At 36.9% G+C, this 19,586-nt stretch overlaps 1 protein-coding gene across 6 annotated transcripts in view; it reads left to right on the top strand.

Annotated features, from left to right (window-relative positions):
* RPS6KA3 (ribosomal protein S6 kinase A3) overlaps positions 1 to 19,586 on the top strand; it is a 113,126-nt gene that overhangs the window by 39,624 nt on the left and 53,916 nt on the right. The window contains exon 1 of one of the 6 annotated variants that reach the window (XM_035000587.1): positions 10,312 to 10,517. The exons of the other annotated variants lie outside the window; for them this stretch is intronic. Within the exon in view, the coding sequence (XP_034856478.1) occupies positions 10,479 to 10,517 (39 nt within the window). The 5' untranslated portion in view covers positions 10,312 to 10,478. Of the gene's footprint in view, positions 1 to 10,311; positions 10,518 to 19,586 lie in introns of those variants that run through there. 6 annotated transcript variants of the gene reach the window in all.

The following is a 19,586-nucleotide window of genomic DNA, read 5'->3' as shown; positions in this document are numbered from 1 at the left end:
AGTCGCTGGAAAGTGGGCTCTGCCAACATGAGATGGTTGTTAACAAGAAAAAGACATGAGATTCAGGCAACAAAGGATCCAACATTTATAAGCACAATGAAGAAAGTTCCTTCACATTGTGATGAATAAAGGGTGCTTCAGAAGACTAGTTCATTCAGTAGGCTTAGAGAGTACTCAGTCCAGATTGAAGCAGACAGATGATTCCAGGAAAGCTGTCTCCAGGGGAAAAAAATAGAAGTGATGAATTATCCAATAGGTTGGAGTACTGAAAATTCACTTAAGAGGCAGAGTGAGAAGAATTTGTAGGCAAAAAGAAAGCAAATTTTAAAACCAACTGCAAACTTAAGAAGAAAACAGAAGTTGTACACAAGAAATGTAACTAGAGTATATTCCTTACCTTGGCAGTGAACAGTGTTTGCATAATCATAATAATATAAAAACTAAATACTAATTTAATCAAAATTTGTGATACGAGTTTTAAGTCATCTCTAATAGGATGTCTAAAGATAATATCTGAAATTGATGAGTCAGGAGGAAGTAGTATAAGGTTATTCTTTTTCCTTTTTTATTTAAATTCCAGTTAACATACAGTGTAATATTAGTTTCAGGTATACTGTAGTGATTCAGCATGTCAGTACATCACCTGGTGCTCATCAGGACAAGTGCACTCCTTAATCCCCATCACCTGTTTAACCCATTTCCCCCCACCTCCCCTCTTGTAACCATTCGTTTGTTCCCTATAATTAAGAACAATGGTGGGCCCCTCTCTTTTTTTTCTCCTTTGCTCATTTGTTCTGTTCCTTAAATTCCACATATGAGTGAAATAATATGGTTTTTGTCTTTCTATAATGGACTTATTTCACTTAGCATAATACTCTCTAGCTCCATCCATGTCGTTGCAAATGGCAAGATTTCATTCTTTTTGATGGCTGAGTAATATTCCATGGTATATATGTACCACTTCTTTATCTGTTCGTCAGTTGACAGACACTTGGGGTGTTTCCATAATTTGGCTGTTGTAGATAATGCTGCTATAAACATCGGGGTGCGTGAATCCCTTTGAATTAGTGTTTTTTTAATTCTTTGGATAAAAACCTAGTATTGCAATTGCTGAACCATAGGTTAGTTCTATTTTTAACTTTTTGAGGAACCTCCATACTGTTCTCCAGAGTGACTGCACCAGTTTGCATTCCCACCAGCAGTGCATGAGGGTTCCCCTTTCTCCACATCCTCGCCAACACCTGTTGTTTCTTGTGTTGATTAGAGATAAATACCAGAGGGGGCAATGAAAAGAGCTGAAAGGGTACCAGGAGCACTAGTTACTGCTGCTTTTTGGTCATATAAGCCTTACAGTACTATCTGACCATCTAACCATAGATAAAAATTTAAGTTAACTAGAATTTAAAGATTTTATTTATTTATTTATTTCACAGAGAGAGAGAAAGAGATCACAAGTAGGCAGACAGGATGGGAGAGGGAGAAGCAGGCTCCCTGCTGAGCACAGAGCCCAATGTGGGGCTCGATCCCAGGATCCTGGGATCATGACCTGAGCCGAAGGCAGATGCTTAACCATCTGAGCCACCCAGGCGTCCCTAAGTTAACTAGAATTTAAAGTAAAACTATTTATAACTGGTATAATCAGGTAAAAATCCACAGAAGACATAAAATTTTGGTATAGGTTTTTAGAAGTAAATGTCAATATTTGGGTGAAGGTATTCTCATGGGACAGTGTTGTAAACAAAAGCCAAAGGGGGAAAAATGTGAGCGGTAGCTAAATCAGGTTTGACTAAAATGATAATCATAAAGGAAAGGCAAATTTCTCCTAAACATAAAATACTTTCACTCAGATCTTCTTGACATACGAAGCTGCCTCTGTGTTGTATCTTGAACATGTCCCCCTCTGTTTTATCTTGAACATGTCCCCTGGTTTCTGTTTGTAGCAGTCATTTCATTCTGGCTGGATTGTTTCCTCCTTCACACCTCATCTCTTCTCTCTTCCCTTTGTTCTTTGCCCTGCATTCTGCCTTCTTCCCAGATCCTAGATCCACTTCTCTTCCATCTCCTGAAATTTTAATACTCTTTTCCTTTCAATCCTTTCTTGTCTTCACTCACCTGAAGTAAAAACTTTTATATTCTCCATGTATCTCATAAAATATAAGAACTTTATCCAATTAAATTGATTTCATACCAGAATATAACAGGTAGTCATCACCTTTCTTTATCTCCCTCCCCCAGGGATGTTTGCATATTAATCCATATTTATGTATAATTCATTGAATTTTTCACCAGTTAACTTGTTTTAGCTGGTGTCGTTTGTTCTCCCTCCCCTGCTGGAGAGACTTGATTATTTTTAGCCTTTATTCTGGTGGAGCTGGGGAGAGACTACCTTTATAGCAGAAGATAGGAGTGCTGGGGCGCCTGGGTGGCTCAGTCGTTAAGCGTCTGCCTTCGGCTCAGGTCATGATCCCAGGGTCCTGGGATCGAGCCCCACATTGGGCTCCTTGCTCAGCGGGGAGACTGCTTCTCCCTTTCCCTCTGCCTGCTGTTCTGCCTACCTGTGCTCTCTCTCTCTCTGTCAAATAAATAAATAAAATCTTTAAAAAAAAAAAAGAAGAGTGCTATATAGTACCTTAAGCCAAGATATCTTCCTGGACTCTGGAATTTCCCTTTTCTCAATTGGCTAGAGGACTCCTTGTTCTGCATGATCCATGCTGAAGAAATAGGAAGTCTTTTTTTTTTAATTAACATATAATAAATTATTTGTTTCAGGGGTACAGGTCTGTGATTCATCATCAGTCTTACACAATTCACAGCGCTCACCATAGTACATACCCTCCCCAATGTCCATCACCCACCCACTCCGTCCCTCCCACCCCCCTCCACTCCAGCAACCCTCAGTTTGTTTCCTGAGATTAAGAGTCTCTTATGGTTTGTCTCCCTCTCTGGTTTCATCTTGTTTCATTTTTCCCTCCCTTCCCCTATGATGCTCTGTCTTGTTTCTCGAAATCCTCATATCAGTGAGATCATATGATACTTTCTCTGATTGACTTATTTCCCTTAGCATAATACCCTCTAGTTCCATCCACGTCATTGCAAATGGCAAGATTTCACTTTTTTGATGGCTGCATAATATTCCTGTGTGTGTGTGTGTGTGTATACACACACATATATATGTATATACCATATCTTCTTTATCCATTCATCTGATGATGGACATCTAGGCTCTTTCCACAGTTTAGCTATTAGGGAGTCTTGACTGTTTACATCTCTGTAGTCATCCAAGAACCATCATTAAAGCTATTTCTTGCTTAGTTGGGAGATAATTCTCTTAGTGGTTCTTACAGTACCAGGCAAAGGTTCTTCTGAGGCTTCAGAATTAAAGGAGATAAATAAGTACCTAGCACAAAGTAAGAACCCAATAAGTGTTCATTTTCCTGTCCTCTTTCTTCCAGAGTCTGATCCTATTCTTTTAGACTATTCACCAGGGATAAAGTATGCCTCTTAGGAACTATGGTGGTATCCAGTAATTTTGTGGCTGACAATAGGCCTGGCCTCAGACCAAATTGTGAAATGAGTTAATTTTCTCTTAACTTGGTCCTTTGACCCTTCTGTTTCTCTTATTATTTATTTCTGGTGACCATGCATACATCAGTTATTTATGACATCAACTTTGTAAATATTATACGACTACAGTCTTTTTTTTTAAAGATTTTATTTATTTATTTGACAGAGAGAGAGAGCACAAGTAGGCAGAGTGGCAGGCAGATGGAGAGGGAGAAGCAGGCTCTCCGCTGAGCAGGGAGCTGGATGTGGGGCTCGATCCCAAGACCCCAGGATCATGACCTGAGCTGAAGGCAGATGCTTAACCGACTGAGCCACCCAGGCGCCCCTGACTACAGTCTTAAACACTGCATTTATCAACTCAGTTTTTGTAGCTCTTGTATCATGGTCACATGTGTGATTGTCAAGAATTAGAGAAAGCTTGTTTAAAGTAATAGTGATAAAAATGGCTTATAAAGGTATAGTGAAGATAGTTCATAGATGACCTTAAATGCCAGGTTAAGGAGCAGCACTCCATGAAGGACACAGGTAGTACACTGACAGTGCCTGCATTCTTTACAAATCCCCTGAAGTCGTGATAGGCCTTTAGTAGTAATTTCTTCCACTTGCACGCATGCCGTTACTCTAGCAATTGTTCATATAGTAACCCTAAGGCTGCAGTAATGTGTATGATGGCCTTCACAGTATCCAGGGAATTTCACCAGTTCCAGTTGTCCACTGATTTCCATTTCCTTGAAGGTTCCTTCAGGCTGCTTTAAACCTTGCATTTGAACATCCAAAGTGATACTCATAGCCATGAGTCCTGCACATACTTGCACACCTCTTGCAGTCATCGTGGATTCAACACAAAATAAACTATCAAAGGAGAAGCCCTAGCATAGTAGACAATAGACAGTGAAAAACCCACTCAACACAGGAAAGTACAATAGAGTGCTCATTGGCAGGGAATATTTGTGGAGTGGTACATTGACAGCACTTACTGATTAATTGTGTAGAGTATTGTCTGTTGTTCTCTCATTGGCTGAGAGTATATTTTAGCACTCAGAGCATGGGAAAAATATAATCTAGTACATGTAAGTATATACCACTTAGGAAAATATTTCTGAGATAAATAGCATTATAATTAGCACTGCATGGTGGCATTAAATCGAGTATGTGTATAATTGGCAAATTTTCCAAACATGTAAGGTTTCCCTTTGCTACATTTTTGGCTCTCTTTCAGGGCTATTTTTTCACTTCCTAGTGTCCCTTTCATCCATGCATAAGAGCTTTAAAAAAAATAAAATCTCCCCCCTTTTTTCATGGCTTGCCTACCTCATATGGTGCCTCTGATCCAAAATTGCCTCTCCTCTGCTGCAGTCTACACATTTTTTCAGTTTGAGTGATCTGATACACAAATGGAAAGAGAGCAAACTGATTTGATTAAGTTCTGTTCAAGTATGACTGGTTTATTGAGTCAATCTGAAATACTGTCATATATTGAAAGTTGTAACCTCTTTACTTACATGAGGGGGAAAAAAATGTGGCTAGATTGACAAGCAATACTACCTAGGATGTATTACTGCTTACTGCAGTATTCCTACCTGGGGCATTGGTACAGCTGCCCCCTTGCCCTCTCTCCATGCTCGTAGGAAATGGTGCAAGGGGTCATTGAGACGGGACCTTAGAAGGAACCCATCTCAGTGCTCTAGGAAGCCACTACCATTTGCTTAAGGTTGGTGATATTTCCTATCTCTAATTTAAAACCATAGAACTTTAGCACTTTGCAACATTATCTACTGATGGACGTGTGCTAGAGAGTAATTCTTCTGTACTTAAATGGAAACCCTTAGATATTAAACCCTTCAGTACCTGAAAAACTGATCCATACAAAAAATCATATCCAAAGGACTCATTTCAGAAAACATGTTCATTTTAAGTTTCTATCCTAGGGGTTGACTTTTCTCCAGCATGGTTCTGCTTTCATGGACTTAAGAAAATGGTTGATAATTGGGTTTGACCAGGGTTGGGGTTTTGCCAGACAAATATAATGTATGCTGTAGAAAAGTGTTCAGGAACTCTGCTATGGACCCTCTACTGTCTTCTGGGTCTTATCACAAGTTTTAGCACTTCCTGGTTTCTGACTTAAGTCAGCCACTGGCCATACATAATACACACTCCTTCCCCAGATAGACTTGCCTAGTTATGCTCCCACCAACATCACAGCCATTCTGACTTTCAAGAAAGTATGAACTTGAGCAACAAGTTCCTTAACTTCTCTTTACCGCTCAGTTTCTGCATCTGTAGTATGGATAATAGTACTTATCTCAGTGTAGTGAGATTTAACTGAAATAATTTCATGTAAGCACAGTGCTTAGAATATAGTATGTTAAATGATATTGTTAGAATTATACTTGAAAGAAAGAAAAATTTATTAATGAATGAGAATTCAAATAAAGGAATTTATTTCAGTGAAAGACGCTGGGAAAAGAACTACAAAGTAAGCTTCTAGAGAGCAAGAAGAAGGAATTAAATACAAATTCCAAAAACAGTGAATGAGAAAATGGGGTGGGGGGGGAAGCAAATATACAACATTCAGAAAGCAAAATACGATACAGCCACAGATAGGAAAGAGTTTAAAACATCTTAACAACAGAAATATTTATAGGTGAAATGATATAATATCTGGGATTTGCTTCAAAATAATTAATTATGGGAATGAATTATGGGAATAATTAGTTATGGGGGGAAGTGAGTGTATGAAGCAAGACTGGCCGTGAGTTGGTAATCGTTAAAGGTGAGTGATAGGTACATGAGGGTTTGTTATACTCATCTGTCTACTTTAGATATGCTTGACATGTTCCTTAAGTTTAAGTTTAAAAACATAGAATACTAAGTGTAACTGTATACTAACATAAAAGTCTTGCTGAAATGTGGTTTTCTAGGAAAATCTAAAGATATCATTTAGGAAGGGATAGAAAAACTGAATATACCAATAACAAGGGAGAAATTTAAGGCGTTAAACTCTCTGCCTTCCAACTACGGTGCCAGGCCCCTGTGACTTCATGGAGAAATCTTTGAAACTTTCAAGAAATAGATCATTCCTGTAGTCTTTAAATTGTCCCAAAGCATAGGAAAAAAATTTACATTGCCTTCTAGTTTGTTTTATAAAGTTAGCATAGCCCTGAAAATGAAAGTTAACACACAAAAGGAAACTGCCAGTTTAACTTACAAATATAGATGCAAAAATCCTTTTAAAAGATTACAAATCAAATACATATATTAAAATAATGGATTTTTCCCAGAAATACAAACATATCAGGACATCTGTTGATCTACATTATCAAATCGTTAGGTCAAAGGAGATAAATTAAGTGACTATATTAATAGATAATAAGACATTATATAAAATTGACTATTCATTCCTCTTTTAGTAAAGAGGAAGTAATCTGACCTTAACATGATAAAATAATGTCTAAAACCAAATATTGACATTGTATCTGAATGATTTAGTGAATATATTCCCAAGTCATCATCAAGTAGTGTTTCTTAGTGCCTGCTTTATGGTCCACAGACTGAGAAATTTGGGTTTTGTTCTGTGACAGGAAACCATTGAAGAATCTGAGGTAGGGGCATGACCCAGTCTGATTTCTGTTTTAAGATTATTCTGGCTATATATTAAGCCTCACCCATTCCTTTTCCCACTGCAGTAGCAGAGTTGACACAGACCATATGGCCTGCAAAGCCAAAAACATTTACTGTCTGGCCCTTTACCGAAAAAAAGTGATAATATGTATAGTATGGTTCAAGTGTGGACGTGTGTGTATACAGAAAAAGACTAGAAAGATAAGCACCAAAATAGTGATTTTTTCCTTTGTTTTTCTCCTTGTTTATTGTTCAAGTTTTCTGTAATGGACATGTATACTTTTTATAATAAAATTTACTTTTTGAATAAGATAAACATTAAAACCAGTAAGATATAAGAATAAAGAAAGATTAGCTGAAATTTTAGTAAGATAAATTTCAAGAAAGTCAAAAGAAGCAGGAAAAATATAAACAATAATACCTAGTTCCATGCACACAGCCACACAAGTAGTATCCATTTCAGATTTCAGCATATGATACTTCTTACTCAAGCAGCCATTATTTGAATTCCTACTATATGCTCTTTGCTATGGGGATACAAAGATAAGTATGGTGCCTGTTCTGAAGATTAATCTGGTAGGGGCAGTGGCATGTGCTTAAACAGTAATCAGTGTCTTAAGCAATGTACCAAAGGGCCTTAAGCGCTTTCATTTTGGGTTAGGGCTCATCTAACACCCAAATAAAGCTGTTGCTTAGTGCTGAGTTGTAATATGATTATAAGGGATTCCAATCATGTGAACCAGTCTTTTAAACTTTATTTATGGTACCTTTTGATATAGAGAAGTTGAATTTTATAATCAAATCTATACTAATATTTTCCTTTATGGCTTCTGCATTTCCCAGACAGGTAGCCAAATGTCCTAACATTCCGTCAGATGTAAAGTGTCAAATTTATTCTTTTATTCTTTTCTGACACTCTGTTTATCTTTTACACAGCAGTACTACACTGTTTTAATTTAGGTATCATTTCAACTCAGACTTATTTTAGGTTTTGATATCTGAAATACTGCTTCATTTTCTTAGTGTTAATATTAAAAAGCACAGCACACAACAAAATGTGACTGTTAACCTGAGCATCAGTAGTCATTAAAGCCAATTCAAACTAATCCTTTAAATTCAAAAAAGGTTATTTGGTTGCTTCTTAAGTATTACTTGAATAAAGTTGATGAGTGCTGTATACAGAGACAATCCTATTTGTTTTGTACGTCTTAATCAGTTGTGCAGTAACCATTGCTGTTTGCTGCTTCTTGACAGTCTTAAAAGGCATCTCATGTTCAGACTGCAATTTTATGTTAGGTGGTTGTCCTAACCATGCTGCCCTTTTGCAGCATTCTAAGGAGACTTAAATAATTCCTTCTGGGAGATGAACGGGTTGATGTTCTAATGGAAGTTTTCTTAAGTGCTTTCCTTGCTGAAAAATTGAGGCATGCATTTTTAATCAAGAGGACTGCACAATTCCCTAGCAGAATTCAAAATTTTATCTTAGACATTTATTTAGGTTCCAGTTGATTCTAATGTACCTGGTTAAGTAAGGTAATTTTTTAAATTGAGCAGTTTTTTTATTCTTCAGCTTCTGTTAGGTCATTTATAAAATATTGCCATAAAAGGTAAATGCAGCAGGAACATATATAGAACATTATAGAACATAGCTACAAAAATTTGATACGGCAGGAAGAGCCCTAGCCTTTCATATGGCACGTGTAGCACCTAATGGACACTCTAACGTTTGCTCAGTAAAGTAGTGCTGAACTGAGATCTCATTATAGATAGCTGCATCATCGAATATGTGCCTGCCTTGACCATGGTTCCTTCATCCAGAAAACTAGCTGATCATTTCTGGTGTTTTCTGAAGACTCTTAAGGTTTTGTGTTTTATTTTGTTTTTTTAATCAATTAACATATAGTGTATTATTAGTTTCAGAGGTGGAGTTTAGTGATTCATCAATTGCATATAACACCCAGTGCTCATTACATCTAGTGCCCTCCTTAATGCCATCCCCCAGTTACCCCATCCCCCACCCACCTCCCCTCCAGCAACCCTCAGTTTGTTTCCTATAGTTAAGAGTCTCCTATGGTTTGTCTCCCTCTCTGATTTTGTCTTATTTTATTTTTTCCTCCCTTCCCCTGTGTTCATCTGTTGTTTCTTAAATTCCACATATGAGTGAAATCATATGATAAATTGTCTTCAGGTTTTGAAAATTCAGTTATTTCATTAAATTTGTATAGGTTATATATGCTAATGATTGATGTGTTTGTTGGTTCCACATAGGTTAAATACACATCAAGTAGAGCATTTTCCCATAGCTCTCGATGTTTCTGTCCTTGGGTTTTGTTTAAATGCCACTATTTCTGTGATCATATTTTGATTATTGGCATATTTTAAAAACTATTTTCCAAAATAAAAATACCTTAGAAGAACTTCTAGAGGCTATTAGAGAATGAAATGGAGTAAGGGATTGTCCGGTAACTTAACCTCTCCATTTCCAGTTTGGCTTATATCAGTAAGTGTTCCTTTTGCTCACTAATAACCCAGGGGTTGGTCTTTCTTTTAACTCAGATTTTATCAACTAGGATTTTTAGCTATAGACCTTGAGTCTTTAACCTGGCCAATAATTGATGTCTATAACCAATGTGAATTTAAATATCATTTACTTCCATTTAAGACAGGAAGAATTTGTCCTTATATCACAATCAAAAAGTTTCTTGCATGTGGTCATTTTCTTCCCATAGTTATGAAACAATGCCTCATTGACAGGGAACACCCATGACTTGTCTACATATAACCTTAAAATAGTCTTGAGACTATCCTTTAGAGTGTGTGTATAAACATTACAAAGGGTAAAATTTCACATGTGCATCAGTGACTTACTATTTTAATAGTGCTGACTAGTTTCATTTGCTTTTAAAGAGTCGTATAGTTAAGAAATACTGACATTTCTCAGGATTCTAAAAATAATGTTCATTTCACTAGTTGTGAAAATTGTCTAGGTTCCTGGGAACCAGGAGTTAAGAACATTTCAACAGGATTTTGCTATCAGCAAATCTGTTTTGGTTTCCTGTTCTGGCCTCCCTACCTATCAGCTACATAGTGCCCTCGCCATTACGTTTCTCCTTTCTTTTACCACAGGAAAATTGTCAGGACTCTTTTTCTAGCATTTCAGGACCCGCCTGACAGGAAATTTTCTAATTGCCGGAACAGCTGGTAGGAGAAAACTTTGCAGGGGCTTGGCCTTCCCTTTCCAACCTAAGTTTTACGGTCAGAAATTCTTTTATCACCATCATGGTTTCGTAGCCATGTTTAAATTTTTGTCTTTTCGTGTTCGCTCTATACAGGTAAGCTTTGTTCAACTTCTGTAAAAACTAAAATGTTTTAGTTGGAGCTCAGTATAATTATACTAATTAAGCAATTATTTCATTTTATATGTTCTTTTAAGAAGCTTTTCAAAATTCAAAACCAGTTTTTAAAGAACTTTTAAGGGATAGTATTTCTGTTTGCTAAAAGTAAGCCACCTATGTGTATTATTCGTTTCAATTGTATATTTTGTAAATTTATTTTTACATTGGCTTTTTAGTGGTAGAGTAGTTTTTATTTTGCTTGTGTTTGTAATTTTGTATAATAAAACAGATGACAGTAACTTTCAGGATTAAACCAGGCATGAACAAAATTGTGAACTTATTGATAGTTAGGAGATTACTATAATGTAAGCAATATTTTGATGGGTTGGAGAATGTATTGTTTTAAACAGTCAAGACCTTAAAGTCAGACTTTTGTTGAAATTGATTCCTTTCAAATTTTGAAGTTTTTAACCAACCGTATTTAAGTAACTTTAAGTAATTTTATCTAACTTAGAATAGGCACAGTTTTCAAAGCATTACTTTGTTAAAATGTGCTTAGCAAATGATAATTTGCATTTTGTTTCTTCTAAAATTCTGCCAAATTAACTCGATATTTTGCCATGAGAATTGTGCTATCCTGCTGTTCTTTAAAGAGAATTTAATTCTTTGATTGGGATTCCCGATTAGGAGAAAACTGTGCTCTCTGTAGCAGTGATTAGGAATGTTAGTCTGGAGAACAGCAATGCTGTTTTCTCAAACGTGGAAGCTGGCTTGGAATACGCTTAGAGAACTTGGTTAAATGAAAAATGCTGAGCATATTTATCATCCATTGGCAAATAAGTAAATTGGATTTGGTCAGATTATAATCCAGAATACCTTAAAATGTTTTTTTTTTTTTTCCAGCATGGCTTGAATAACCAGCCTAATTATGTATCACAGCCAAATTTTTATGTATCTTGATCATCTAAAAATTTAACATCTCTTTTTAAAATTAAAAACTATGTTATAGAACCTTAGGTTTCTGTATACAGATTAATACTTGAATTTTGAATTACATTCAAGAGGCAAATGAAGTATACATTTTTCATTTGTAAGGTCTTCTTTATGTTAGGCCAAAAAATAGTTATATATCCATGGTTAGAAAAGATTTATTTATTAGTTTTTACCAAGGGACATTTAAATAATTTACTTCAAGTTTCATCCGTATTTTCTGACATTCAAAACAATTTAGAAAATACAAATGCCTTAAGAACACACTTCCTGACCCAAGGGAGGGCAGGAAAAAGGAAATTATGTATACAAGTCAGGGCATAATGCCAAAAGTTGAATCATTCTTTAAAATCAATTAATATCACGCAGTTTGTTTACTTAATGGTAGTGTGTTACAATATTAGGTTTTCTGTCTCAAATAGACAGCATCACTTTCTGTTCCTTTTCTTTAATCCTTTTACATTTTAAGAACAAAATTGTATCTTTTTCCTCTCAACTTAAAAAGGAAACATTAAGTTAATTTTTTTTTCCATTAAAGGGCGAACCTTAAGGACCATTTAAGAAGGAACCTACAGACCTCTTGATGGTCCTAGGAAGCAAATGAGGTGGCTTTCTGTGTGACTGGATGAACACCAAAAGATCCACCTGCCCATGAATTTCCTTCTGCCATTTTTCTGTGATGTCTAAAATGACATCCTTTACAGAATTCCTAAAATTATATATTTGTTAACTGAATTGACCTTGTTTTTTCTATCATGGGTCACATCTCAACAAGTATTTATCCAGTAATAAATCTTTGAAACCCTAAGTAAATTCTTAGAGGGCAGATACTCTTCTTTATCTTAGTATCTCTAATACCTAGCACACTACCTGGTTCATAATCTCAATTGCCTTCTAACAAAAAGGAATGGGCCTAAGAGAATATGTTACAGATCAGAAACATTTCCATTAGGACTAGGCAGTTAGGAAGAAGCAGAAGCACCAGAGTGTCCTGAGTTTTAGTCCCCTCTTGGACCTGTTCTTCTCTTCCTCTCTGATCCAAACACTGGTCTCCGTGTGTGCTCCCACACTGGCCTTTGCACTGGCTTGTCTCTGCTTGAAATGCTCTTCCCCCAGATGGTTGACTCCATCACGTCTTTCTGGTCTTTACTCAAATAGCACTTTTTCAGTAAAACCTGCAGTGATGGTTTTATTTAAAATTGTAAGCTCTCCTTTTTATCCCTGCACTTCTGATCCCTCTTACCGACTTAGTATCTTTTTCCCATGGTATTTATCTTGTTCTAACATGAATATACCTATTATTATTGTTTGTTTTCTCCCCCAAACGCCAGAGATTTTAGGTCTATTCCATTTATTATATATCTCAGGCATCTAGAAGAGTGCTTGGCATGTATTAGGTACTCAATAAATAAATGTTTAAATGGATGAATGAATGAATTCCCATATATAGCTTCAGGGTATTGAACATCTAGGCTGGGGGTGGGAAATACCTGAAAGTGATGGGGTTGTAGACAGATGATACAGGGTTGTGATGGAGACCAGCCGCCAGCCTCACACTTTTACCTACAGCTAGAACTTTACTTATCAAATAAACGTAGACTTTGTAAAAATAAAATACAGAATTTACCATAAGTTTTAGAAATACACAGTGTAAGTTTTTCATGATGATGAATGGGCAGCTATCCATGTATAATTTAAAATATATTTGTACCAGAGAATGTAAAAATATGTGAACCTCACAGGGGAATAATGGATATAACTTAAATCTGTGCTCAACTTCATTGACAAAATTCTTTTTCCATAAAATTGTAGTTGCTTTACTGTGTGCTTACAGGCAAAAATACAATTTTACAAACGGTCAAACTGTAGTTCTTTGTTTCCATGTGACAGATTTATTTCAGTTACAGGTGATTTATTCACATGATATGTTTGTCACATGCAAATGTCTGTGCTTGGATTATCAGTGCCTTTGGAAACTTGATATTCCTCTCTGCATCCATCTCATTAGATTCTAGGTATGAGCTAGAAGAGCACATTGTTGCTTTTCTACCTGTTGTCGAAGATTGCCCAAGCATTAATATTATGTCCTAGTTGAACCTCAAATTCATTTCTAAAATACCCATGGTCCCATAACTTGGAAAAACTGGTGACATTAAGCACATTGGGGGCATTAAGATACCAACCAAGGGTATTTTGCCTATTATACTGCTATGGCTGTATAACATAAAAGTAGATAGAAGGTAGCTTGCTAATGTGACTAGTAAAAATTTAAACTTGGAAGGAACAAAAAAATGTGTTGAAAAAACAGTGACGGGTCTTTAGAACTTGGGCCATAGGCCTCGATCTTTTCTTTCCACCCCCAAGCACACTGTTTTGCACCTTCTGAGCCCCGATGTAGAAAAAGACTTTTGAAATTCTCGTTTATATCCTAAAGAGGTTTGGAATGATTGCATCCATCTTGGGGTAAGGGGGTAGGGAGTGGAGGAAGTTGCTATTTTTTTTTTTTCAAAGAAACATTGACAAAAGGAGCACTTGCAAATTTATTTTAAAATAAGATTTGCCAGAATAAGAAATTCAGTATGAGGGTGGGAAAATAAAACCAAGGAAGTCTCTCGGAAAATAGGAGAAAAAAGATAAGTGACATACAGGATTCAATTCCAGACATACAATACCTAACTAATAGAGGAGTTGCACAAAGACAAACCCTGAAAAATTGATGGAAGGAAATTTATCAAAAAAAAAAATGTTAGAATTCCCCCAGAGGCAAAGAATTCAGATCTTTAAATTATAAAGGCTCACCAACCATCTAGCATTCTAAAGGAAAGAAGACCCATATTTATCTCACTAGTGTGGAATTTCAGAAGTACAAGGATAGAGAAAATTCTTAAAGCTTCTGGAAAGAAAACAGTTCACCTTCCCAAAAATGTGTATCAGGCTAGCATCACCCATCTCAGTAGCAGTCCTGGCTGCTAGAGGGCAATGGACCATTAGCGTCAGTGTTCGAGGCCAGATTGTTTTTATTTTTTTTATTTTTTTTTTTAAGATTTTATTTATTTATTTGATAGAGACACAGCGAGAGAAGAAACACAAGCAGGGGGAGTGGGAGAGGGAGAAGCAGACTCCCTGCTGAGCAAGGAACCCAATGTGGGACTCGATCCCAGGACCCTGAGATTATGACCTGAGCCAAAGGCAGACGCTTAAAGACTGAGCCACCCAGGCACCCCCGAGGCCAGATTGTTTTTATTCCATAATTTGGTACCAAGCCAAACTATACAAATATGAAGACAAAATAGGCATCTTCGGATGTGCAAGGTTCAGAAATTTTTTTTCCACATTACCTTTCTTAGGAAGTTACAAGGGAGTAATCTAAGAAAGAGAATGATATGGGAAACTGAGAATAGTGGGTTTGACCAGGAAAGCCCTGAAGAGATATCTGGAGGTAATAGCTGTGCAGCAAGGCCTAGAGACCAATCATTCCTGATGGGAGGGTAAGAGAGGGCTCTCAGAAGAATGGGAAGTATGGTAAAGGGTTAAGGAAAAATTAAGACTAATGGTCAGATTAACCTTTCCCTCCCGCCAGGAATGATGGGGCTGTTAGAAACAGGAAAAAAAGAAAAACATGTAAAAAATTCGTGGTCCCAATAGAACTCAAAGTAAAATGTATCATGAATTTAAGCATTTGATGAAGTATTGTTTTAGTTTGTTTTTTTTAAGTCCCCTCAGATTGTCTTGGAAGTCACTGCTATGGGCCCATATAAAAGGAAATTTAATGTACTTTCTAGCCTGCATTTAAACAATATATTGTCATAAAAATGTGAATGCTGGTGTATGGGCCTTTTGCTTTTAAAATCAGGCTGTGGAGACAGTATGAAGGGTTTGGTTGTGGTTACAGGAGAGAATGTTAATTTTCTCAATATTAATAATGTAAAAATATAGCTAGCAGGTTAGGGAAGTTTCAGAGAAAAAACGTACAGGCACTTTTTTTTTTTAAGATTTTTTTTTTTTTACTCGTTTATTTGTCAGACAGCGAGAGAGCACAAGCAGGGGGAGCGGCAGGCAGAGGGAGAAGCAGCCTCCTCGCTGAGCAAGGAGCCTGATACAGTACTCGAGCCCAAGACCCGGGATCATGACCTGAACCAAAGGCAGAGACACTTAACTGACTGAGCCACCCAGGCGTCCCAGTATAGGCACTATTAACCTCCTTTTATAAAGTGAGGAGTTAGGGGGTGCCTGAGTGGCTCAATAGGTTGTTTCCAACTCTTGGTTTCAGCTCAGGTCATGATCTCAGGGTCATGAGATCAAGCCTCGCACTGGGCTCTGTGCTGGGGTAGGGGGGAGTCTGCTTGAGATTCTCTCTCTCCCTCTGCCTGCGCCCCTCCCCCCTTGCACACTCTCCCTGTTTCTCAAATAAATCTTGAAAAAAAACAAAACTAAGTGAGGAGTTAGGATTCTATCCAAAACTAATAGAAAAGATGAGAAATTTATGTAAAAAGTAATATAATTATCAAATAGTGGGGAAGAAGATGATGAAAGGGATATGAGTGAATCCTTCATCTTATTTTTAAATCAGTAGGCATTGTCTTAATAAACCAAGAAATTACCAATGTAAGTGCAAAAGGAACTAACTTTTTTTAAAAACCTAGGTATGGGGGTGAGAGGAGACTTGCATTTCATCATAGGGCATTTTGTCACTATTTGATTTGTCATCCATGTGCACATATTTAATTTTAAAAACAAAAAGTTTAAGGAACAAGAAATAACCCAGGTTGACAAAAGATTATGTGTAAGGCAATGTTGGGAGATAATACCATAAAACTAAGTGCAGCCATATTGTAGAGGGTCTTACATGCCAAGGTGAAGCAGTACATTTAATTTAGGAAAATTTAGAGGAGTTTTTGGGCAGTCTGGTCATATGACTGGAGCTATCTCCTTTCAGAAAATGAATTTGTTGAGCGCCTGGGTGGCTCAGTTGTTAAGCGTCTGCCTGCGGCTCAGGTCATGATCCCAGGGTCCTGGGATCGAGTCCCACTTCGGGCTCCCTGCCCAGTGGGGAGCCTGCTTCTCCCTCTCCCTCTGCCTGCCACTCCCCCTGCTTGTGCTCACTCTCGCTCTCTCTTTCTGTCAAATAAATAAATAAAATCTTAAAAAAAAAATGAATTTGTTGGGAGGATGAAGTGGACTGGCAGTGGCACAAAGGGGCATTATGAGTAACCAAGCTAGTTTCAGTTTTCCACAGGCAAGGTAATGAAGAATTGTACCTGGGTGATGCTATTGGAAATGGGGGGGGCGGGAAGAAAAGAAAGAAGGGTATTCCCATTTCCATGTTTGATACACAGTAGATGTTTTAGTGTATGTTTGTTGAATGAAGGGATCAAAGGGAGATTCTGTGTTTTTTGGTAACTTGTTTGACATGAGAGGAAAGGAAGAGTAGTCATCCAAGACAGAATCTTTCTTGAATAGTTACTGCTGTTTATTTTGAGACCCATGACCTGATTGTAGCTCTCATTAGGAGAGTAAGACTTGATCCTATATGCCTGCTGCAGAATGCAAAACATTTATAATTCAGTGATCCTTCCCTGCCTGTGTTGCATCTTTGTGACACATAATTATAGTATTTTTATGAAATAAAAGATGAAACAATATTGCAGCCTAAAATTACATCCCACTTACCCAAGAAAGAAAACTGATAAGACATTTGGAATGTTATAGAGTATAGTTCTTCACAGCCTCATAATTTAAAGGCATAAATGGCTGTTAGATTCCAGTTAGGCTCTTGAACAGATAGTTTTTTCCATAGTAGGCTGACTGGCACATGCTAGAATCCAACCCATGACCTTGGCCTTTTGAGTTTAAATCTGTAATCTACTAGTCTTTAAAGTGCCATGTGACAGCACTTTGGGTTACAGAAAAGAAAGAGGAGAACTTCTTTATAATTTCATTCCATGTATAATGTATATAATTTAGTAATACAAAAAGTATATATAATTTTTAAGCCAATAAATGTACAAATACACAAAACAGAGGTTTTTTTAACTGATGAGGATATGCTACTAAAAGTTCAGAGACATTTCTCTAATCACTGTAGCTAACTGACCCAAGAGAAACAGACCAGTTACAAGGATCAAGGGAGTAAGTGTGTATGTTCCTGTCATTGATCTTGGATGGGGAACCACAGAAGCCTATGACAGTCTCAGTATGGTGTAATGCTATGAGCCTTGTTTTAGAAGTCATCAGAAGTCAGAACCTGGAATTGATCCATAAATCTGCCAGTTATTTGCTTGTGATCTTTACTTAATCTCTTTAAACTTCAATCTGTATTCAAACCATTTAGCCTTTAAAAGATCTGTCAAATTTCTCGTGATGAATGGGGGAGTCTGTAGAGTATTCTGAGATGTTTTTGCTTGCTCTGAGGTATACTCCACCCTGTTATCATCAGCCCTCTCTAACATTGATATGTAGTGAAAGATTTGTTATGAAGCAATAAATATAAGATAAAAGGTGAAAAAGCACCTAACCAGGCTTGGTACATGGTAGGTGCTTAATAAATATTTGCTGGATTTTAATCAGTTCCACACATACATTGTTCTTTGAAAATTTTCTTAGAAGAATTTGGTAATTTGCTTCCTGCCTTTCCTAATGTAGCTACAAATAGCTATCACTCTTGAGCCCCTATACACCAGTCTCATTTGCAGAGAAGGGGTGCACAGGAAGGGGGGGTAGAGTCTCAGAGTCAAGTAATGCTTGATTCTACGCTAACACCTACTGCACAGGATGGTTGTGAAAAATAAAGGAGATAGTGCATGTGAAATTACAAAATAAAGGACTAAACCATATTAGGGGATTGTTTATTGTTGCCACAGTTCTGAGAGCATCCAAAATGATGAAGCTGCCTAAGTATTAGCACAGTCTACAAACTCTGTCTTACAGAGTAAAATAGTGGGCCTAGATTCCATTCTTGTCCTATAAGAGCTTTTCTTCCTTTTACTGCTCATTTTCAAAACCTGCCACATTAGTATACCAGTATATCTTTTTAAGAAATCTTTGTAATTCCATATATAGCCAACATTCTATCTCAGAAAATGCTAATTGAGCTCAAACATGCATATGGAACACAACAATAATAAAAACAATGAATTATTTGTGTACAACACATTTCGATTCTATTAATAATACTTAGGCACTAGGAAAAAACATTATAGGCAAAAAAAGAAAAATAGTCTTTGACTGGCTTATATTTCTGGTTTTGTTGGGTTTTGTTTTATTGTAGTTTTTGGCTGTAACATAGTACATGTCTTGATTAAATATCTGCTAATCCCAGAGTGAATAAGTAATTGAAATTCTGTGTATACATACATATATTTTCAACCTTTCTCCCTTTCTGACGCCTTCCCTCAGATATACTGAAGCATCCACTGTCTAACAATCCTTCCCTTAACACTAAGACTTTCCACTGTTCCATTATGCTGGGTAGTAACTTTTTTCTTGTGTCTAATCCTCCATTTCAAATGTTTAAATCTTTTTTGATTTTGTGTTTTAGAGTTATATCTTTCTCCCTTAGATCTCAAGTAGTCCTAGAAACAGAAAGTAACTTACATATTTCCAACAGAATAAACTTCAGCATACTGATCCAAATGGCCTTGCTGAGGGTAGAAATCTCCATGTTTGCCTTGGAATATTTTTCAACCCCACTCCCCAATAAATACGGGGTGTGTGTGTGTGTGTGTGTGTGTGTGTGTAGCATTGGTTTTACCTAATACAAGCACATGTCAGAGCACAGCAGATTACTCTGTTGTGTTTTCAGACTTCTTTATACTCTCTGCCCTCACCCCATGAAACTATTCTAATTATCTCCAACAGGAAGAATGAAGACTTGGAAATACTCAGTGCTAATGTTAAGTAGAGGTTAAATTGGTCTATGCAGTGGGCTGGTATCATTCTCTCTGACATTTAACTTGAAAGTATATTCCTGGGGTCACGTGGCTCGCTCAGTTGGTAGAGCATGTAGCTCTTGATCTTGGGGGTCATGAGTTCAAGTTGGACGTAGAGCTTACTTTAAGAAAATAATAATTTGAGGAT

The sequence above is a fragment of the Mirounga leonina genome, unplaced genomic scaffold (genome assembly GCF_011800145.1).
Source record: "Mirounga leonina isolate KUSES-001 unplaced genomic scaffold, KU_Mleo_1.0 Mir_101595, whole genome shotgun sequence".
Classification (NCBI taxonomy): Eukaryota; Metazoa; Chordata; class Mammalia; order Carnivora; family Phocidae; genus Mirounga; species Mirounga leonina.
This window is presented reverse-complemented; position numbering and strand designations above follow the sequence as displayed.